Source organism: Zea mays, chromosome 4 (assembly GCF_902167145.1).
Source record: "Zea mays cultivar B73 chromosome 4, Zm-B73-REFERENCE-NAM-5.0, whole genome shotgun sequence".
Classification (NCBI taxonomy): Eukaryota; Viridiplantae; Streptophyta; class Magnoliopsida; order Poales; family Poaceae; genus Zea; species Zea mays.
In genome coordinates, this window is record NC_050099.1 from 244,735,447 (window position 1) to 244,758,232 (window position 22,786).

The 22,786-nt window shown below is 46.6% G+C and overlaps 2 protein-coding genes across 4 annotated transcripts; one reads left to right on the forward strand and one right to left on the reverse strand.

The window, feature by feature from the left end:
- Positions 1-1,954: 1,954 nt before the first annotated feature.
- LOC100193546 (Pentatricopeptide repeat-containing protein) lies at positions 1,955-17,248 on the reverse strand. Of its 2 annotated transcripts, NM_001329449.1 has the most exons (5): positions 16,719-16,939; positions 6,186-6,459; positions 4,551-6,059; positions 4,333-4,440; positions 2,049-2,365 (listed from the first exon to the last, which is right to left on the reverse strand). In NM_001329449.1, the coding sequence occupies exon 3, from the start codon at positions 6,024-6,026 to the stop codon at positions 4,605-4,607; it is 1,422 nt and encodes a 473-aa protein (NP_001316378.1). In that variant the 5' UTR covers positions 6,027-6,059; positions 6,186-6,459; positions 16,719-16,939; the 3' UTR covers positions 2,049-2,365; positions 4,333-4,440; positions 4,551-4,604. The 2 variants fall into 2 exon arrangements, with proteins under 2 accessions (XP_035822554.1, NP_001316378.1); XM_035966661.1 differs by having other exon boundaries at positions 1,955-2,365; positions 4,551-6,459; positions 16,719-17,248.
- Positions 17,249-17,255: 7 nt separating this feature from the next.
- Positions 17,256-22,314, forward strand: LOC103656025 (uncharacterized). 2 transcript variants are annotated; one of them, XM_020552926.2, is made up of 4 exons: positions 17,256-17,590; positions 17,660-17,810; positions 17,916-18,053; positions 21,996-22,314. In XM_020552926.2, the coding sequence occupies exons 1-4, from the start codon at positions 17,375-17,377 to the stop codon at positions 22,136-22,138; spliced, it is 648 nt and encodes a 215-aa protein (XP_020408515.1). In that variant the 5' UTR covers positions 17,256-17,374; the 3' UTR covers positions 22,139-22,314. The 2 variants fall into 2 exon arrangements, with proteins under 2 accessions (XP_020408515.1, XP_008680897.2); XM_008682675.3 differs by having other exon boundaries at positions 17,672-17,810.
- Positions 22,315-22,786: the final 472 nt, after the last annotated feature.

Below are 22,786 nucleotides of genomic sequence, written 5' to 3' on the forward strand. Positions count from 1 at the left end.
TCTTGTTGTGTAATTGAATTTCTCCTTCCATTGGATGCTTATTTCTGTAACGTAACACCGCTGTATATATATGCTAGAGCTTGCTTTGCAGACGTTTTTTGTTCTGTCTAGTGCACAGCTTTTCTCGAGAAGGCTGCACGCGTACCTTGCGCAGAGCTCAATCAGTTGCTTCTAGCTTTTTTTCCCTGAGAACATGAACTACATATATATGAGTGTAATCTACTCCAGTTTGGCGCTTCAGTGCTGTTCATTTGTTCTCCTGTCTGTAGAATTCAGTATTGTTTATATATATGTTCTCCTGTAGATCGAACTCATTGTTGTTCATTAACATTCTTCAGTGTTGTTCATCCCAAATACTATAAATAGTTTCAGATTTAACTCATGGTTTAGCATGCATATACCATCCAATAAAGTTATAAATTCTAATAATTAGTTTGGCAGTGCAGAGAAACAGCACCTTTTTGGCTGTGTCTAGTACTCGGAGTCAACGTAAGGGGGCTGTTTGGTTCATAGGAAATAATTTTTAGTTTCTCCATTTTATTACATTTAAGTCCCTAAATTGCTAAATATAGAAACTATAATGGAATAAATGGAGGAGCTAAAAATTAGTCCCGAGAAATCAAATAGAAGGGCTTTAAAGCGAAGAACAGTAGCTGAGGGGCTCACAAATCGTCAATGGGTGTCAGATATTCGGGGAGGATTGTCTGTAACGATCCTAGTAGAGTATCTGCAGCTATGGAACTTGGTTGATGGGGTAGTTCTGCAACCTGACATCGCAGACCAACACATCTGGCGCCTCTCTGCTCATGGTACTTATTGTAACAAATCGGCCTATGATGCTCTCTTTGTTGGCTCTATCCCTTTTGGCCCTTGGTGACGTGTCTGGAAGACCTGGGCCCCCTTAAGATGCAAATTCTTTGTATGGTTGGCAATCAAAAACAGGGTTTGGACAGCTGATCGACTTGCAAAAAAGAGGTCTGCCCCATCCAGTTGCTTGCCCTATGTGTGATCAGGCCGAGGAAACCATCCAGCATATTCTTGTCTCCTGCGTGTTCGCTCAGCAGATATGGACGTCCATGCTACACAATTTAGGCCTCCTTGCCATTGTGCCTCAGCATGGATGCACTCGTTTCTCAAATTGGTGGTGCCAAAGTATCAAGAAAGTGGAGAAGAGTCTAAGAAAACCCGTTTTTTATTTCTAACGCTAACCCGACTTGTAGTTGTGTTTATATTTTGTAAATTTCAGTTTCGCCCTATTCACCTCCCCCTCTAGGCGACTATCAGTATCTTCTCTTCTTATTTGTGTACAGGTAGTTGTTTTTGCATACCTATGAAGGACATCGTCACTTTTGAATCAAGAATGCTTTTGTATACATATAACCCAACTGCTGATGCCTTTCTACCTCTGTATATGTTCATGTGACCCCTCTAATTAACTCTTGACATATGTTACTTTAATGCTACTTAATATGCATTGTAATCTCAGTTTACAACTGGTGTAAGCGCTTGAATTATCGTCTCAATTTAGTTGATAGCTGCTGAAATACAGTAAGTTGGGTCTTGCACTTGTGTATTTATGTGCTCCATAATGACTGCTCTTAATGTATATATGATCGCGACACAATATCTAATTAGACATGCTCATAAAAAGTTTTTATATCGTGGCTCGTCACGCGCGCATAGGCGCATATAATACACTAGTTTACCATGATTAATCAACTCTTTTCAGAATATGTCCTCGTTTGTTTCACCGGTTAGGCAGCTCCTCATGAGCTTTACCTGTTTTTTTACTGTGCCTGCGTCATGAAAAGGACAAGAACCGAAGTTGACTCAAATATAATAAGATGGTGGCAAAGTTCGATTTTGATGGGACAATTACTAGTGGTTCGGAAAATTACGTCCACAAGCATCTTTTTCCGGAATAATCAAAATTATAACAATTTAAACGAGGGCATGGGATTAATGGGCATGGAATAAATTGCATTGAATCAGTGCATGGCGACGATTTTGTCATCCAAGTGATGGCAGTGCACCATGGTAGCCAACGAGAGGTAACGACAGCAGTTGTATAGTTCTTTTAGGTGAGGGGGTAACAGTGGTATAGATCAAGCTTATTCACCACTCATCTACCAAAACTCGACGGCAAGCCTATCCCAAGTCCAATACAAACCATAAGCTTTGCAGTGTTACACCATGGTCCGAAACAAAAGGACAAGGACACCTGGTAGCGCCTTGCCTTCCAAGAGCTCCAAGCTCGCTCGCGCCACCACCGGTCCAAATGTGGCTCATCTTGTCAGCCAGCCTAGCCGACGATGGTTGTGACATCCGTTAGCGTTGTAAGCTCAGCCAGCTTCTTGGCAATCGCCTGAAGAAACACAACTGCCCTTAGGTACCAAAAGTAATAAGCAAATAAAAATAGACATGGCAATCGCAGGTTAACCGATCGAATGCAATATTAGATTAACCTCAGTGCCAGCTGCAAACTCAAAACACTCCCATGGGACCATCAGCTATCAGGTTCTAGATATACTATCATTTCATATCATGGTTAAAATGCTATTATTCTCATACTGTCAAACAAAATGAAAGGTTGGCTATTTCAGTTGCATCTCAAGTTCATCAGGCTCCACAAACCCTACTTCATTGACCTTAAAAAAACTACTTCATTCGCATCAAGAATAGATAATAAGCCTAATCTAGCTTTGGACCTCCTCCTTGGCTAACCAAGGAGATGATTATTACCTCAACAGAGTACAGACAAGTCTATCGAGCGATCTTGCTATGTAAAGAAAGTAATGCTGTGTTTTCTTATGAGACAACTGAAAAACGCCATTCGCAAACCAATAACTAGACTAAAGAATCAATATACTCATCATATAAGCTTACAGAAGAGTATTTCCATTAGTCGAATCTAAGTATCTAACGTTCATTTTCGAACAGACTAGCTCAACTTCAACCATGAGCATCTTGACATCTTAAAACAAGAAATATCACAATAGGTTAGATATCTCAGTTGAATTAAAGGATAGATTTCTTTGCAAGTTTCCCATCCTGTCCAATACCAGGAGCCACAGCTAAACAGAAAAGCATCATTTACCAAACCTCTGAACCTAAGTTGTAGGCTTCTAATGGAAGTTCATACATTTCTGGTGGAGATGACTAATGAAGAATCGTGAGCTATAAAACCCCCACATATTTTATGGTATCAGGTGTAAGAAAGTTGGAAAATAAAATATCACATGTCCTTTCTTATGAAACAAATAGTCTGTTCAATACATAGGAACATTGCACAAATAGTTGCAGATATGACCAGATGCTATGCAAGATTTAAGGACAAAGTCCAGTCCACGAAAAATTGCCACCAAAGCATTGCAATTTGCTGCTGGCCTGATTGCCACAACGCCATCCAAAGTTCTGGCATTGACAAAATGGCATATTGTGGCATAGCCGATGCTGTTTTGACAATGCCACAAATTTGATAGCATTTTGGCAACTGAGTTTCAACATAATGCTATGATTGCAAATTAAAACTACTGAAACTAACCATCCCATTTTTTAAGATCCAAAATCCAAGCACAGTAGGCTTCATTTGGTTTCCAGGGTTACAAGCAACTGATGCTGCTACAACCCTCAAACAGATAGGGAAGAAAAAACATAGCAATATCAACAATATGAAAGTCGAGATAGTAGGAAAAATAGACATAGCTAGTGCACATTTGCACTACCTTCACGATATTTCATAGCTAAACCAGTAAAAGAGGCAGCACCATGGGGCATGAATAAGTTATCATACTCTACTCAGGGCAGGCTATAAAAAATTATAGTTCTGATTTGAAATTGACACAGTGGGTAGACCCATCATATCTTGCACAAACATTTTTTAGACCATTAAATTTGTTCGGTTGACCAAATAAGGAAAAAAAAAACTCAACAGATTGTCATGCCCTTGAAACCGACCAATTTCATCAAGTTCAATTTGATAGTCAAGTCATGAGACGTGACTTGAGAAAAGCCCTCAAAGAAAATTTATATACATGGACTCAATTAACATCAAACTGTTCTTCTACATTGATATATTTCTATATTATTGTCAAATCATTTGGTACAGGTCACTTTATTAGAAAGCCAAAAACATAGAGAGGTAAAGTATGAAGTATCAATTGGTTTCTCTACTGTTTTTCAGGCACAAGAAAATTCATGATCCGGAGCCTTTTTCTGGTGGTGTTCCATCACATACTGTTTCAAAACACAGGTGCTATAAAGCACCGTATGTGACCTCTCCATCTGCTAAAAATTAAAATCATCAAATATTACAGTACAGCAAAAACTTACACCGCAGCATTTACAAAGCAGATGTTGTCCGAAGTGATCACCCTCCTCATAACACCTTCCATTTCGACTGGCCTACAGGGATTGTTGAAAGCAAACACCCCAAGCCTCCTGTCATCAGGAACCAACACATTGAGTAATCATCATCTAGCACTCTAGTATACATAAGAGTAATGTTCAATTGTACAAATATAGGATAATTCTTTTTAGAAGTTCCTAACCTTCGCAAAATCAGGACCACAGCTTCATTAAAAGCAAATCTATGCAATTACCAATCAGAAAGTCATGGAAGAAACTTCTGCTGCAATCAAACTATGACCAGGTGGCTTCCTGACAATTGCTTCAGTCCTTATCTTCCTTCTAATGGTATCCACTTCATGCCACAGATTTTGGTTAGCATATATATTTGACAGAAGCACACCAGCACCTCCTTTGTAGGAGCAGACCATGTCAATCTTATTGAGCACGAGCTCCCCAATCTCCAGTTCATTATTGATACTGCATGCACTCAGCAGGGCCCCAAGAATCTCCAAGTTTGGTTCGAAAGGCATCATGCTAATGAATTCATAAGCACGGCGAACAAGCCCTGCTCTGCTGAAAAGATCCACCATGCAACCATAGTGCTTGGTGTCCCGGGGGACATTGTGCTCACTCTCCATGGAATTGAAGATATGTATCCCCTCATCTACTAGTCCAGCATGGCTACAGGCAGACAGAACCACAATAAAAGTGGTCGAATCTGGTAATACTCCCTCCTCGCACATGCTGAAGAACAAACCAACCGCTTCTTCGCCGCGTCCATGAGAAGACAGCCCTGAAATCATTGTTGTCCATGAATGCAAGTCCTTCTCACGCATCAAACAAAACAATCTATGTGCCGACTCAATGCAGCCACACTTCCCATACATGTCAACCAATGCATTCCTGACAATTAACTCGTCCTCCAACCCAGCCTTCTCCACATACGAATGCAGACCCTTTGCATGCTCCAGCGAGCCCAGACCAGCACAGGCAGTGGCAAGTGACACCACTGTGGCCTCATTAGGCCACACAAGATCATCAGCACCTCTCATCTCGTTAAATACCTCGACGGCTTTTAAGTACATCCTGGAGTCTACATAACCAGACACCATGCTGGTCCACGCAACCACATCCTTCACCGGCATTTCCTCGAACACCCTGCAAGCGGTGGCCACCGACCCGCACTTGAGGTACGCGTTCAACAGCGCCGTCTGGGTGAATACGTGGCAATTGTAGCCAAGACGGAAGCCCTGCCCGTGCAGAGACTGGCACAGTGTAAAACCGCTGCAGGAACAGGCGCTGATCAGGAGCGGTAAGGTGTAGGGGTCCGTGGGGACTCCTCGGCTGCGCATTTCGTCAAACAGGCGGAGCGCGAGGCGCGGTGGGGAGGCGCGGATGAGCGAGTTGAAGGAGAACGATGAGAGCGAGGAGGCCGGGAGATAGGCGAGGAGGGTGAGGGAGAAGGGGAGGGAGAGGCTGGAGGATGCGAGGAGAAGGCGGGAGGCAACGAAGGGGTTGCGGGCGAGGCCGGACACGAGGCAGTGGGACAGAACGCGGAGGTGGTCGCAGTGAGAGACGGCCGGGAAGAGGAGGGGCTGCAGGCGGCGGTGGCGGCGGAAGAGGGAGTTGGCAGCCGCCCACGCTGGGATGGGAGGGCGAGACCATGGCGGCGGCATGCAATGATGCAAGTCACAATCGCATCTGTAATTCTGTATTCGTCGTTTCAACAACAACAACCACCACCAGTTAGTTCGTTGAAGTAGGCTAAAATTAAAAAAACACAGAACCCACGAGTCAAAGATTTATTTCGACATGATGGTGGGGAGGTGACTCACCAGGTGGCTAGCAAGGATGACGTTGGCGCCCTTCTCGAGGAGGCGCGGATGCGGTCCGATGTCGTCGGTTATCTTCTGGCCGTCATCGAGTCGAGGTCAGCGCGACAGCCTTCTTCCTCTTCAGATCCGACCCCGAGGGTGCCCACGCAGCCACGCTCACTCCCCTGCACGCAGCAGGCAGCACCACCTGGGAGGGAGATTTTTGGATCCCTGGAGGTCGACAGCTTTGAAAATTTGTTATCTTCGACACAGCAACCAGTAGCTGACGCGCATCCTGCACGTGAGGTTAAGACGTTTGATAGTGAGAAAGGTGAGTTTTCAGTTTACAAATAATTATAGGGATAGGTTGTTCTTGCAATTCAATATATGTGAATAAGGTGGTTTTTGGATACTTTTCTGCATTTAGTCCATTTAGAGCAACTCTAAGAGAAAGCTAAAAATATCCCCCAAAAATAATTATTAGAGGAAGGCTAAAAAAATTTAGAGGTAAATTATAGTGTATACAGTACTCCAACAGTTTCTTAAACAAATGCTGAAAACTCCAATCTGGCCCAAGATGCAAGGCGTTTATTTTCCTGCTATTGAATCAACATGCGCATACTACTAGACCATTCCAGTTGCAGTCGAACAATTGAACTGAAAATAATTGAAACAACTAAAGCTAACTAGCTACGATAATCTGGATCCTAGAAAACGTTTCCAAGTAAAAATGCTACGAACCAGCACAGGAGGAAGTGAGAAAAAAACATGTATACACGGTAGTCCAGGAATTTAAGTGTGCCATGGCTACGCCAGCCTCTGAAGTCTGAATCATAGAACAGGGGTAAATTTTTGGACCTTGCTAGAAACTATAAACAGACAATTATGGCTTCAAACAACTGTCGTCAGTCCCTGATCGAGGCACACAAACTGTAAAAGATAAACATACGATTGATCGAGATATCCATTATGAACATTGTGTGACATGCTAGTAATATTAACATCTCAAGCAACGACCATGTAGCTAGTTTCTAACACAAATGAAAGACAAAAGATCTTTGGATAAAGGCATGTCGGCCTACTACTTGTCCAACTTCCTAGTTCATGAAAACAAGTCAGTCTCCTACCAATTCATCTTCCCAGCACATGAAGACACATAAAAAAAACATGTAGACATAGCAGCAGAATGGCCCTACTATCAGAAACTGAGATAGCAGGCTGTGCCATGAACCATTCATTACTCCCCACCAGACTGTGTAGAATATCCCATCCACCTCCTACAAGCAACTGCAAGGGCATCAATACCTGGAGCAATCAAGAAATACAAAACTAGTAGTTCTAGAACTAAATCACAACTCACATAAACTCTGCTATCTATTCAATCCTTATCTCAGGGCAGGGGGCGAGGCAGGGCAGGGGCCGCGCTGTGCGCGCCTGCAAGGCTACGCACTGTCGCTGCTACTAGCGGGCGGAGGGCTGGGTGCTGCTGGGGCTGGGAGCTGGTGGCTGGCTGCCGAGTGCGTCTGCACGGGAGGAGGGATGAAGGAGCCGACTCTACTGGACGAGATGCGAGGGCGGACCGGTGCCACTGCCGCAGCCATCCTTGTGGCCACTGCCGCCTCCGACGACACCGATCAGGCCTCTCCCGCCATGGCTACACCAACACAAAAGCGCGCGAGGGCGAAAATGGGCGCCGGAAACAGGTGATATGCGCGACAGCGAAGGGATTGGGGGATTTCACCTCGCGCAAATTTGCGGGATGAATCGGCTCGGATGCGTGACGGCGAAAATATGGGGGAAGTTTGGACGAGCTGTTGGAGGAGGGAGAACGAGCTTTCTCCCTAAAAAAGGTTTTTCGGGGTCTTTTAGCATCGTTCTTGGAGATGCTCTTATACTGTGGAGTACCTTTTTTTTCTTTTGCTGTTAGATCAGGTCAACTTTGCATGTGCTATCTAATTGTCAGCACATTTACTTTTTACTTTTATTGTCTATAATTTGAAGGCTCTTTTCCTCCCCAGATTGGGTCAACTGAATGGGTTGAAGACAACCTTGAAGATCCGCATTGCAAAGTTGTAGCTTACTTGAATGTTGATTGTTCAGTGCAAGGCGTGGGATTTTTTTTCCTGGCTCTACTCCCCAGTTGGACAAACTCTTAGTTGTGATGGAATTTCGTTTTTTGCAGGAGGGTGTGTGTTTATTTCCTGACATTGTTGATCTTTCTAGAACTTTCTCGAAGGTGTGCCTTAATTATCATAAGTAATTATGTCTGTCTTTAGATTTATTCCTTAGAATAATGATGTAGCTGAGTTTTTTTCTCGAACACGCAGGAGAGCTGCGTATCATTTCATTAAAAGATGGATGATAATTACAATGACCTAAACACCACTCACACAAACACACACACAAACAACACTAGTAATAATAACCACCTTCTAACCGGGGTTGAACACAAAAGCTAGGTCCGAAAGACGGGTCAAGCCTTTGGCCCCCGCAAAACACCACATATTGAACTCATCACTGGTTGAGGTAAGCAATCTAGCTATAGAAGGCTGAGCACCATTGAAAACACAGTCATTACGGTGTCTCCAGATAGTCCAAGCCCCAAGAATCACCAAAGAGTTAAGGCCATCTCTAAGGTCCTTAGGAGTAACCTCAGCCGATCTACTCCACCAAGCTTCAAAATTGATATCTTCCGTCCCGGGGGAGAGTGCGGACAGGCCGACCCGCTGGAGAAGAAGATACCAAAATTGCCTCGCGAGGACACAAGAAACAAGCAAGTGATGAATAGACTCTCCTTCCTGGTCACATAAGGGGCAAGAACTAGGATGGGGAAGACCCCTCTTAGCGAGCCGGTCAGCCGTCCAACATTTATTATGTAGGACCAACCAGAGGAAAAACTGACACTTCGGCGGCGCCCAGGTGCTCCACACTCTCTCAAAGCCCGCCATGGAGGTAGAACCACAGAACATTATCTCATAAGCAGATTTGGCCGAATAGATACCATTGGAAGAGAACCTCCAATAATGTTTATCTGGAACTCCCGGTTGAAGATCAACATCAGCCACAACATCTGCCAGCAAAATGAAGTCAGCAATGACCTCCCAAGATACCACTCCCCTTAAATCCCCAATCCATGATGAGCTACACAGAGCATCAGCCACTGTCCTTCGCTTCACCAGCCTTTTAGGAACCAAACTAAAAACATGAGGGGCCAAGTCTGCAATCCTCTGACCCAGGATCCATCTGTCATGCCAAAAAAGAGTGGACTGCCCATCACCCACTATGGAGGCCATTGCCAAAGAGCACAAGCTATCCAAGAACCGGTTTGAATGGAATGGCAAATCAGTCCATTGTTTCGAAAATATTATAGCACGTGGATTCAAGTATTTGTAAAGCATCACATGAGCTGAAAATATTGTTTTATATCTCAACAATTGTGTACAATGTACAAAATCTACATGTTTGCTTTGATTCATTCTCTTTTGTTATTATTATAAAGATGATTTACTTATTTAATGTTTCTCCATTTTCAGCTACAGCAGTTGGTTGAGCACATTTCAGTAACAGATAATGCTAACATACCTGTCTGTTTTTCTTAACAAATGATAATCTCATGCCACTAAAACACATGAAAATACCTGTCTATTTTTTTCATCTGTATCATCTTTTTTCGGGGTTAATAATATCGATTTTGCTTGGTTTGCGAACATGGAAGAGGTATGATTGATATAGGCATATAGAAACAGTAATATCTATTCATATGTGGACAAAATTTGGTAGAATTATCTGAATGTGTAACCGGTCGTAGTAGTAGGGTAGTTCAGTATATAAATATAGCAGGAGCAATTTGAGTATCTGAACAACACAACAATAACGATGCTATATCAGTGCATGAGGTGGCTAACAAAAAAGTGGTGGAACAATAATCTGTATACACTTTCTCTTAATTTGAGACACATTTCATGTCCATTGTTTGAAGCAGTCCATTTGTGACGTCTTCATTTTGGCACTGCCAGTTTTTTTGTCTGTATATAATCGGAACAGTAAGCCTAAAATAGGTTTCGGTTGCTTGGATTTGGATGGGATATCGAACCTTCACATTGCATTCAATGAGCATCACTTGATCAAAGTGCTCATCTTAAGATTATTTTTCTTTTCTTTTTCTGTTAGTGTTACCTTATCGCGAAGTTATCTTGAGTTAATATGTTGTAACGTGGTGTCAAGGGCGTTAACCCCTCGAGCAGCTGGACCGCGGCTATGTAACTCGTACCCGCTGTCCGTCTTCTCCGGCGAGGTAATCCTCTGCCGTAGGCTTTAGAGAGAGTGTAGGGAGATGGGAGATAAAGCTGATGTATTTCTTATTCCTTTCACTGCCTCATGGTTCCATATAAATAGGCCACTGGCCCGACCAACTAGGTAACTTCTAATTTAGGAAATGACTTATTTGGAAACCCTAATTTAGGAAATGACTTATTTGGAAACCAACTCCCCTCTAATTAAGGCCTATCAATTTGGCCACTAATCTAGCCACTTTCCTTGGATGGACCTTCCTTGGTAGTGCTGCTGCTGGCACCTTCCTTAAACGCCCTAGCCTCAGCCCTCCTGGCGTCGCGGGCCCGCGTGTAGGTGCGGCCCCACATGACATCTCTCCCCCCTCGAGGTCCAGCTCGTCCTCGAGCTGAAAATCTGGGTATGTAGCGCGAAACTTGTCGAGGTCCTCCCAGGTCGCCGAAGTGTCTGGTTCGCCCCTCCACTGGACCAGCACCTGTTGAACACCCCGTGCCAGGCGAGCGCGTTCCACCCGAGCCGGCTCTGGAACAATCGCCCCATGATGGATGTCGGGTAGGGGCGGTGGGGCGGATGGAGGTGCCCCTACAAACTTCTTCAGGGTGCCCACGTGGAAGACGTCATGAATGCGGGCCTGTGGTGGTAGCTCCAGGCGAACGGCGACATTTGTGATGAGCTCGATGACGCGGTAGGGCCCGAGGAAGCGGGGCTTTAGTTTGCCCGATGTCTGTTGTGGCAGTGAGGACGGAGCTCGCTGGCGAAGTCGAAGGAGTGCCCAGTCGCCGACTGCATATGTCACTGGCCGGTGTTGCTTGTCGTAGTGTCGTTTCTGCACCGCTTGGGCCTGCTCGAGGCGATAGCGCACATCGGCCAGGAATGCCTCGCGTTCCTCCATGTTGCGTGCGACCGCATCCACCCTTGTTTCACCAGGCTCATAAGAGCGGATGGAGGGCGGGTCACGACCATACACCACCCGGAATGGCGTCTCCCGGAGCGAGGACTGGTATGTCATGTTGTACACGTATTCGGCCCACGGCAGCCAGCGAAGCCATTGTCGAGGACGGTCGCCTGTGAAACAGCGGAGGTACATAATGATGACGCGGTTGGCCGCCTCCGTCTGGCCGTCGGAATGTGGGTGGAAGGCGGACGACATGTGCAGCTTAGTGCCCATGAGCCGCATGAGCTCACGCCAGAACGTCGAGGTGAACACCGGGTCGCGGTCGGACACCATGGATTGCGGCACACCATGGAGGCGTACAATGTCGGCGAAGAAGGCCTGCGCCACCGACTCGGCGGTGTATGGGTGGCCGAGGGCGATGAAGTGGCAATACTTGCTGAAGCGGTCGACGACGGAGAGGATCACCGACTTCCCGTTGACACGGGGAAGTGCTTCAATGAAGTCGAGACCGATGTCTGCCCAAACGACGGTGGGAATCGGTAGTGGCATGAGGAGACCTGTCGGGTGAAGATGCTCCGACTTGTACCGCTGACAAGTGGGACATGCCCGGACGAAGTCCTGCACCAGACTCCGCATGTTGGGAAAATGGAAGTCACGACGGAGGCGGTGTAGTGTGCGCTGGACGCCCTCATGTCCATCATTATGGACAGCCGCCACAATCTCCTGCAGAAGTGGCGAGGCCGGTGGGATGTATAGGCGCCTGTCATAGAGAACCATGTCGTCGACCACCGCCCATGGATCAGTGCGTGTGCCCACCCTGACTTCGTCGTGGATGGCAGCCAGAGCGGGCTCAGTAGCCTGGGCGTGTCGGAGGCGGCTGATGAAGTCGAAGCGGGGAGCTGAGATTGCCTGGAGAGTCCCCGTGCCGTCCTCTTCGGTGTCGCGGCGTGAGAGCGCGTCGGCCACCGTGTTCGTTGCTCCTGACTTGTACTCGACGGAGAAGTCGAACCCGAGTAGAGATGGCAATGGGTACCCGCGACCCGATACCCGATGGGTATTTACTCCATTAGGGTATATATGTGGGCTAAATATTCTACCCGTGGGTCTGTTATTGGGCAAAAATCTTCACCCAATGGGTAAACGGGTATTAGAACGTTCCGCCTTCACCCATACCCGTTAACCCGTGGGTATAAAATACCCAATATAAACTTATCTGAAGCATGAACTTGGACTTCAGTCATCCAACTTTTTTACTATTTAACAACAATTTAATGACTATGTAATGGAACATGTAATGTGCTATGTAGTACTATCATAGTGTTACTACTTTATCCAATTATCTTTGGTGTGTTGAATGGATGGTTAAATGATGCTAGAAAATTTTGTAATGGTATTTATATGGATATACTTGCCATTTGTATAGTATAATATTTTGATAGTTGTTTAATTTTTGTGGGTACGGGTGACCCGATGGGTAACCCATACCCACATGGGTATGGGTATGGGGGTAAATCCATACCCGCCAGCGTATATGGGTAACCCGGTGGGGTTATTTTTGTGTCGTGGGTATGGGTATGGGGTAGTAATACCCGGTGGGTATTTACCCATTGCCATCTCTAAACCCGAGGAGCTTACCCACCCAATGATGCTGTGGAATGGTCGCCAGGCGCTGATCGAGGAGGTACTTGAGGCTGTAGTGGTCTGTCTTGACGACGAAGCGTCGCCCCCATAGGTACGGCCTCCAATGGCGTACGGCAAGCACGAGCCCGATGAGTTCGCGCTCATAGGCCGCTAGGGAGCGATGGCGGGGCGCCACCGGTCGACTGAAGAAGGCGAGCGGATGAGCCTCCTGTATGAGCACCGCCCCGAAGCCATAGGTGGACGCGTCGCACTCCACGATGAAGGGCTTGGTGAAGTCCGGTAATGTCAACACCGGTGCTGTCGTCACTGCCCTTTTGAGGGCACGAAAAGCGGTGCTGGCCTCGTCGGACCACACGAACCCCTCTTTCTTCAGGAGTGCTGTGAGGGGTGCTGCAATGGCGCCGTAGTTGTGGACGAACTTGCGATAGTAGCCTGCCAGACCGAGGAAGCCCCGCACGGCGCGCGCCGAACGAGGTTGGGGCCAGTCGTGGATGGCCTGGACCTTCGCGGGATCCATAGCGACACCAGCCGCTGAAATGACGTGGCCGAGGTAGGCGACGGAGTCAACACCAAAGGAGCACTTGGACCTCTTGACAAAGAGTCGGTGCTGGCGCAGGGTGTTGAGGACGACGCGGAGGTGCCGGAGGTGGTCCGCCCATGAGGTGCTGTATATCAAGATGTCGTCAAAGAAGACAAGCACAAACCGGCGGAGGTAGGTGCGCAGGACGTCATTCATCAAAGCCTGGAATGTGGCTGGGGCGTTGCACAGCCCGAACGACATCACCAGGAACTCGTAGAGGCCGTCGTGGGTGCGGAACGCCGTTTTATGGACGTCCTCCTGCCGCATCCGCACTTGGTGATACCCCGCCATGGAGCTCGTCGAGGAGCTCGTCGACGACCGGAATCGGAAACGCGTCTTTGACAGTGAGCGCGTTCAACGCGCGGTAGTCGACGCAGAAGCGCCACGACCCGTCCAGCTTCTTGACAAGGATGACCGGGGAAGAGAACGCCGAGTCACTGCGGCGGACGATGCCCTGGTCGATCATGGCGGCGCACTGCCGCTCAAGTTCGTCCTTGTGCGCCGCCGGGTACCTGTACGGTCGCACCGCCACCGGGGAGGAGCCTGGCTTGAGGACGATGTGGTGCTCGCGGCCGCGTGCTGGAGGTAGTCCGCTCGGCTCGGTGAAGACATCGGCGAAGGCGTGTAGCAGCCCGTCGATGAGGGTGTCGTCGGTTGTGGCGGCTAGGAGAGTCGGCGTGGATGGAGGTGCTACACCGCGCCAGCAGACGTCCCGACCCTCCCACTGGAATGCCATGGTTCGGGCGGTGAAGTCCCATACAATGGGCCCGAGCGTGGCCATCCAGTGCGTGCCGAGGACGACGTCGTATCCCGCTAAGGGCATTACGAAGAGGTCGACGCCGAATACCATGCCGCCCACGTCGATCGGAGCGTTGCGAAGAACGCCCGGGCAGGCCACACGCTCCCCATTGGCCACCGTTGCCGTGAGTCGAGGCCGCGGCTGGATGGTCAGCCCGGAGCGTCGCGCAGCCGTTTCCCCGATGAAGCTGTGTGTGGAGCCTGTGTCGATGAGCGCGACGAAAGTAGCGGCGCCGACGATCACCTGCAGTTGTACCGTATTGCCGACGAGTACCCCTGCGACGGCGTGAAGGGAGAACACCGGTGTCTCCGTGTCGGGGTCCTCCCCTGTGGCGGACTCGTCGGCGGTGTCCAACTCGACGCCGTTGATGTAGAAGATCCGCGTACAGACGCGGTTGTGCCCCCGTGTGTAGCGCTCGTTGCAGTTGAAGCAGAGGCCTTGCCGACGGCGCTCCTCTTGCTCCTGCATGGATAGGCGTTTGCGCCCATCTGCCATGACCGCGGGCGTGGCTGCCTTCTCAGCCGGCGGGGCAGGCAGAGCTAGACGCGGTGCAGGGGTTGGCAGCAGACCACGGGTGGCGCCCTTGGGAGGCGGCGATGTATATTGTTCCCGAAGCTCCAGCTGGCGCGCCAGGCTCATGGCAGCCGCCAAGGACTGCGGGTTGTGTACCTGGACGTCAAGGCTGAGCGGGGGACGGAGACCCCCCGTGAACAGTTGGACCCGTTGTGCCTCGTCGAGGGGTCCTGCATGTGGAAGGAGCGCCTGGAAGCGGTCCTGATAGTCCGCGACAGACCCCGTGCGGCGGCAATCAGCCAGCTCGAAGAGAGGCGCAGCGCGGAGAGGAGGACCGTAGCGCAGATTGAGCAACTTCTTGAACCTGCGCCACGATGGAGCACCCTCGTCCGTCTGGACCTGGATATACCACATCTGCGCCCCGTGCTCCAAGTTGTAGGATGCCATCCAGACCTTCTCCTCCTCCATGATGCGCTGCTGATGGAAGTAGGATTCGCAGCGGTTGATGAAGATGAGAGGATCGGTTTTACCATCGTACCGGGGAAAGTCCAGCTTTTGGAACCTCGGTGGCCGGTCCCCATGGTGCTCGCCGTAGCCGATCTTGTGGCCGGAGGCGGACGTGCGGTCGGCTGTGAGGCTGGCGATGGCTTGGGCGTTGGCCGCGACGGACGCCTGCAGGGACTTGAGAGCCTCGACAAAGGCCTTGAAGTCGTTGGAATCGCCCATGGCTGGAACGCAAGACGCCACAGAGGACGTCGGTGATGTTGGTGCTGCGGCTGGCGTAGTGGTGGACTGGGAAGAGGATCGCCGGGATCGTGATACCAGGTTGTCAAGGGCGTTAACCCCTCGAGCAGCTGGACCGCGGCTACGTAACTCGTACCCGCTGTCCGTCTTCTCCGGCGAGGTAATCCTCTGCCGTAGGCTTTAGAGAGAGTGTAGGGAGATGGGAGATAAAGCTGATGTATTTCTTATTCCTTTCACTGCCTCATGGTTCCATATAAATAGGCCACTGGCCCGACCAACTAGGTAACTTCTAATTTAGGAAATGACTTATTTGGAAACCCTAATTTAGGAAATGACTTATTTGGAAACCAACTCCCCTCTAATTAAGGCCTATCAATTTGGCCACTAATCTAGCCACTTTCCTTGGATGGACCTTCCTTGGTAGTGCTGCTGCTGGCGCCTTCCTTAAACGCCCTAGCCTCAGCCCTCCTGGCGTCGCGGGCCCGCGTGTAGGTGCGGCCCCACATGACACGTGGTTCCCTCTCCAAAGTTCCGTGTGACAAAAAAATGGCATTTTTCTCAGTATTCATTTTCAATTTTAGAATAGATTAGTATTGTAGATAAAAGATGATACTCTCTTTGTTCTTTTTTATTTGTCGCAATTTAGTTCGAAAATAAACTAGTGGTCGACAAGTATTCGAGAATGGAGGTAGTACTACTATTCATCAACAGTACTAATGCGGTTCTTTATCCAAAGTTTCGTGAGAAAGAAATGACATTTTTTTCTTCAGTATTCATTTTAAATTTTAGAATTGATTAGTGTTGCAGAGAAAAGATAATACTACTCTTCATCAGTACTTAGTCAACATTTATTCGTCAACTGCAGTCCACACACAGATCAGCGATGGTTCTAATAGCATGTTATAGTATTTACTGCACACATCTAACCAACCACGAGAACTAACAACGGATTAAGAGTGTGTGCAGATAGTGGATTAAAAGGGGGTGCGGTAAATGTGAGGAGGTTTTGAGAGAAATAAATGGTTTGGTGAACAATTTAACCTATTAGAAACCGATATATAGGAATCTAACTCAGATAGAGTACTGGTGTACCTGTTCCAGGCTTGGATGACTTTGCGGAGCTGTCGGAGGCCGTCGTCGCGCCCGCAAGGACGGAGCGAGAGAGGCCAAGAGGCGCCGGGTGGTCCACGCAGTTCTAAGCCCTCTAGTGGGGACTGGCGGAGAAGGGTCGTGGCGCCGGCGCCGGCGCCGCAATAGAAGGCTCTGCGTTCAGGCGGAGGACGCAGGCGGGATTCTAATATCTTGCAGATGCGAGGCGAGGCGAGGAATTGGTGGCAGTCGGTGCTGCGCCCGAAAGCTCCGTCCTTCGGCGTCAGCATTGTCGCTACGCCATCCACGACCGCGAGGTCTTCGGCATATGGTTTTTTCATTGAAACTGACTGAGTTCCAATTGGTTGTTTAGTATTACTGAGCACAAACAAACTCTACGTGAATATTTTGTGTTTCAAAATAGTGGACACAAAATTGAGTGTGTTTTGAGAAGAACATACTGAGCTTTATTTAGGGCCTGGTTGAAAGCACCCATTCTTAAGAAACTGATTTATAAAATCTGAGGTGATTTCAAATATATTCCCTCCGGTGTCTGATTAGTTGTCGTTTTGGACAAGGTTTGAGTCAAACTTATAAAATTTTAACTACAAATAACAATTTTATTACGTAGTTTTGAAACGTAATGTCAGGAGCATAGAATGCAGAATATTTACTCACAACTTTCTGCTGGAGTATTTTCTTGTGGCAAAAGGAATATTGTTGTTGGGTCAGATAGCACTAATGGCTGCAACTTTTTGCTACAGAATATTCCTGATGAGCAGTTAGTAAGTAACAAGAAGGGGGTTGGTCCGTCTGTTGTGCTTACTTCGGCACACACGGCCATGAATATGCCAGCGGCATGTTGCTGGTCCATGGTACATGTTTGTCCCCCTCCCATTCTTGAAATTTATCCTCCTCCTATGCAGACTGAATATTCTTTGCAGCCTGCATTCCAGGGACAGAGGAGTTTTGCATTTGAAAGGGAGGGCCAGCCGATGGATGATGTAAGGAAGATTGAACGCAGTTTGCATATTGGGGCGGGGCAAGTAAAATTGCCCATCCCACCGGAGAAGAAACTGATGCCTCCGGGGAAAGGTTCGAATTTTTTTCCATTATACAAAAACAATTCAGACTCACCTGCTTTTGTTCGTAGAAGTGCACGCTTTATTGCCTTATCTAAAGATGGATCTACTCATGTAGATGAGGATTCTACTTTGAAGGCTATGAAGAGGGCTTCTCGTCGCAATCTTGATGGCGATTTGAGTGGATTCAAGCCGGCTGGTCAAGCGCTACGCACGGTGTCCACTTCATCTCTTCCGATTGGGCCGTTTCAGTCAGGTATGGAGCAAGCTTCGGCTGTCACTGCTATCAATGATCTGTCAAATCTTTCTTGTGCCAGTAAGCTAAAAAAGATAGGATTCATGTTGGGCGATGATGAGTTTGCAGTTAATAGATCGATCAATGGTTTAAAAAAATGGAATTGGATAGGAAGGCTACTAATTCACACACTACTCTTGAATCACCCAGCTTGGAAGAGAGCAATACAGGTAACTCTTGCTCGGTGAGTGATGAGGAGGTTGATGAAATAAACAATGACCTCTTAACTCACCTACTAAAGGATGTAGCTGATGCGAACTTTGACGATGTAGACCTGGACACAAAAATTTGTGATCTTATGGCATCTGCAAGACAGTCAAAAAAGCGCCCTAAAAATCATAAAAGCCAATATGGTGGGGGTATGTCGAAACAAAAAATGAATGTTTCCTAATGAAGGGCTTTTTCTGGAATAGCAGAGGTCTTTCAGACTTGGCTAAATATCGTTACATTTCGGAGGCTGTGAGGGACCACAACCTAGACTTCTTAGCGATAATGGAAACCGGAAAGCAGGATATGTCCACTGCAAATTTGGCGCGTCTGTCTGGTGGAGTAGATTTTATCTGGCACTGTCTTCCACCGAGGGGCAGATCTGGTGGCATCCTTCTGGGAGTTAGAGCGGATGCTTTTGATGTAACCCTTATCGCTGAAGGAAAATTTTACATTAAATTCCATCTGTGCAATAGAACAGATAACTTCAAATGGATTTTGATGGTTGCGTATGGCCCAGCTCAAGAAGAATTCAAATCAGCTTTTCTAACGGAGCTTGTTCGGGCTTGCCATCAGATTTCTCTTCCGTTCCTCATTGGGGGGGATTTTAATATAATGAGAAGCAGTAAGGAGAAAAACAATGACAGGTTTAATGGTCGCTGGCCTTTTCTCTTCAATGCTGTGATAGATAGCTTGGATTTAAGAGAAATAGACCTAACAGGTAGACAATATACCTGGGCAAATTCCCTCCCCATACCTACTTATGAAAAGCTCGATAGAGCACTCATGTCTACAGAATGGGAATTTAAGTTTCCTTTGGTAACACTCCAAGCCTTAGATAGAGGCGTATCCGACCATACCCCCTTGCTTCTTAACACTGGCTATCCTGCCTTCGTTGGAAGTAAGAAGAAATTCAAGTTTGAACTGAATTGGCTACAAAGGGAAGGTTTTCAGGACCATATCAAGGAAATTTGGGCTAATACATGTAAGGGTCGTAACTCGGTGCAAAGATGGAATAATAAGCTGAGCGCATTACGGCGGTTCCTCCGAGGTTGGGCGGCCCAAACAAATGGGGATTATAAGAAAAGGAAATCAGACCTCCAAAATATTATCTGCACGTTGGATACTGAAGCTAAAACAAGAGATCTGAATGAGTCTGAGCTTGTCTGCTTGACTCACTCGCGTGACCAGTTGACCAAACTTCTCAGGGAGGAAGAGATCAAGTATTTTCAACGGGCAAAAACAAAGGATGTTCTCCTAGGAGATAACAACACAAAATACTTTCATATGATTGCCAATGGGAAACACAGAAAAAAGAGAATCTTCTCGCTTGAGAATGGCAATTCTAAAGTAGAAGGTCACGACAATCTTAAAAAGTTTATCACTGAGTTTTACAAAGGTTTATTTGGTGAGCCGGAGGAAAACTCCTTCACTTTAGATGAATCCTTTAATCAAGATATCCCACAGGTCTCTTGTCAGGAAAATAGCTTACTCACGGCAAATTTTTCGGAAACTGAAATAAAGGAGGCCATCTTTTCAATGAATCACAATAAGGCTCCAGGTCCGGATGGTTTTCCAGTTGAAATTTATCAACAATTTTGGGAGACCATCAAGGACGACCTAGTGCAAATGTTTAAGGATTTATCAAAGGGAGACCTCCCTCTATTTAGCCTTAATTTTGGAGTGATCACCCTCATTCCTAAGGTGCAAGAGGCAAATATTATTCAGCAATATAGGCCAATCTGTCTTCTGAATGTGAGCTATAAAATATTCACCAAGGTGACCACTAATAGGCTGGGTTCAGTAGCAGATAAGGTTGTTAGCCCGACGCAGACGGCCTTTATCAAAGGTCGTAATATCCTGGAAGGGGTGGTAATTCTTCATGAAACAATACACGAACTCCATCGGAAAAAACTCAGTGGTGTAATCCTTAAGCTTGACTTTGAGAAAGCCTATGATAAGGTGAGGTGGCCTTTTTTATATCAAACTCTCAGGATGAAGGGTTTCTCGTCCAAATGGATATCTTGGATTAAGACCTTCATTTCGGGAGGAAGTGTAGCGGTGAATGTTAATGACGATATCGGAGATTTCTTTCAAACAAAAAAAGGACTCCGACAAGGGGATCCTTTATCTCCCCTCTTGTTCAATATTATGGCAGACATGCTACAAGTGTTCATTAGTAGGGCCAAAACGGATGAGCAGGTTGTGGGAATGATCCCTCACCTTGTTGATGGCGGGCTCTCAATTCTCCAATACGCAGATGATACTATACTCTTTATGGATCATGATCCGGACAAAGCGTGCAATATGAAGCTTCTTCTATTTGCATTTGAACAAGCTTCAGGCCTAAAGATCAACTTCCATAAGAGTGAAGTGTTTTGTTTTGGGGCTGCCCAGGAGAATTTAGAACTTTATACAGAACTCTTTGGATGTAAACCGGGTAACCTCCCCATCAATTACCTTGGTATTCCAATCCACTTCCGAAAGCTAAAAAATAGAGACTGGGCTAAAGTCGAAGAGCGCTTTGAGAAGAGACTTAGCAGTTGGAAAGGGAAGCACTTGTCTATCGGAGGACGCCTGACTTTGATTAAGTCAGTGCTTAGTAGCCTACCGATGTATATGATGTCCTTCTTCTCCCTACCTAAAGGGGTCCTTAAGAAGTTAGACTATTTTCGATCGAGGTTCTTTTGGCAGGGGAATGAAAACAAAAGGAAATATAGACTTGCTAAATGGAACATTCTATGTCAACCTCAGGATCAAGGGGGCCTTGGTATCTTGGATCTGAATATGATGAATACAGCCCTTCTCAGTAAATGGTTGTACAAGCTACTCACCTCAGATGGAATGTGGCAACAATTACTGCGTAATAAATATGTTGGCTCAAAACCTTTGTCTCATGTGCAGTGGAAACTTGGTGACTCCCATTTTTTGTCAGGCTTAATGAAAGTAAAGCTAACCTTCCTCCGTTTTGGCTCATTCCTCATAAAGGATGGCTCTCAAGTGAGGTTCTGGGAGGATGCCTGGTTGGATGGGTCCTCTTTAAAAGACCAATATCCAGCCCTGTATAACATTGCGAGGAAAAAATTCATTTCAATATCAGAAGCCTTGAGCGTTTCGCCTCCGAACTTTTCCTGGCGGAGACAGTTATTTGGAGCCAATTTGATCGATTGGCTTTCTCTTTTGTCACGCATACAAGGTGTGGAGCTGTCCCACGAACAGGACACCTTCCGCTGGACCCTTTCCATGAATGGTAGATTCTCGGTTAAATCGCACTACGCTGCTTTGATGCTCAGAAATATCCCTAATGTTAATAAAGAGCTTTGGAAGCTAAAGGCTCCCCTGAAATTTAAAATTTTTCTATGGTATTTACGTAAGGGCGTAATCCTCACAAAAGACAATTTGGCTAAACGAAACTGGCAAGGTAGTTTGTCATGCGCCTCTTGTCACAAGGAAGAGACCATTCAACACCTCTTCTTTGATTGTCGGTTTGCTCGATCAGTCTGGAGCGTGTTTCTGATGGCCACCGGAATCAACCAACCACAAAATGTAGACCATATGTTTGGGGATTGGCTTCAAGGTTTTAATAGTGTGCTGAAACCATTGCTTCTACTTGGAGCGGCCGTGCTGTGCTGGGCGCTCTGGATCTGTAGAAATGACTTAGTTTTTGAGAAAAAAATCTTGTGTTCTCCTTTGCAGGTTATCCATTTGGCGTCACAGAAGCTATCAAGTTGGGCCATCCTTCAGCGAGAGGAGCTGCGACCGTTGGTTGTGGAGGGTTCGCGACTCTTGGTGCGAACGGCCACGGTCTTTTTTTCCCGGGTGCATGGGTGGCGATCTAGTCTTCGGATTGACTGTCGCTAGACTGGGAAAATTGCTGCGTTTATGTTTGTTTGTTTTTTTTAGTTTGGCTATGTGCATTAGGCAGAGGCCGGAAGTTTGTGTACCAAGACTATGTATCCTCTTGATGTATCGCTCTTGGTAACCTTTAATATAAAGCTTCCTTTATCGAAAAAAATATACACCAATTTGTCTTAACAAGTATTTTTAAAAAAAAATATAAATGTATTAAGAGTTTATTTATATTTTAACAAAAAAATATTGGTTAAATTATATTTTGGAGATTGTGTCGTTGTTTTAAACGACAACTAATAGTACACTAGAGAGAGTACTAGTTTATACACAATTTATAGAAACTGGATTCAGTTTCTTAAAAACCAAGCTGCCTCTAGCTAAAATACTAGCGCTCTAGACGTTTTGATATAACATTAATTATAAAAAGAAATAATAAGTGCATGTATCTCGCAATTGTTCGAGATGTGAAAGTCATAGGTCTCGCGCTTATGTATTCCATCAGATAAAGATAAATCATGTGGCAACATAATGGAAAATGCTATAACAACAAAGCTCAATAAACTGGCAACTTGTCCACCTTTTTTTGGACTAATTCTCTATATGTCATCAAAATTTATTTTCATCCCTTGTGTGCT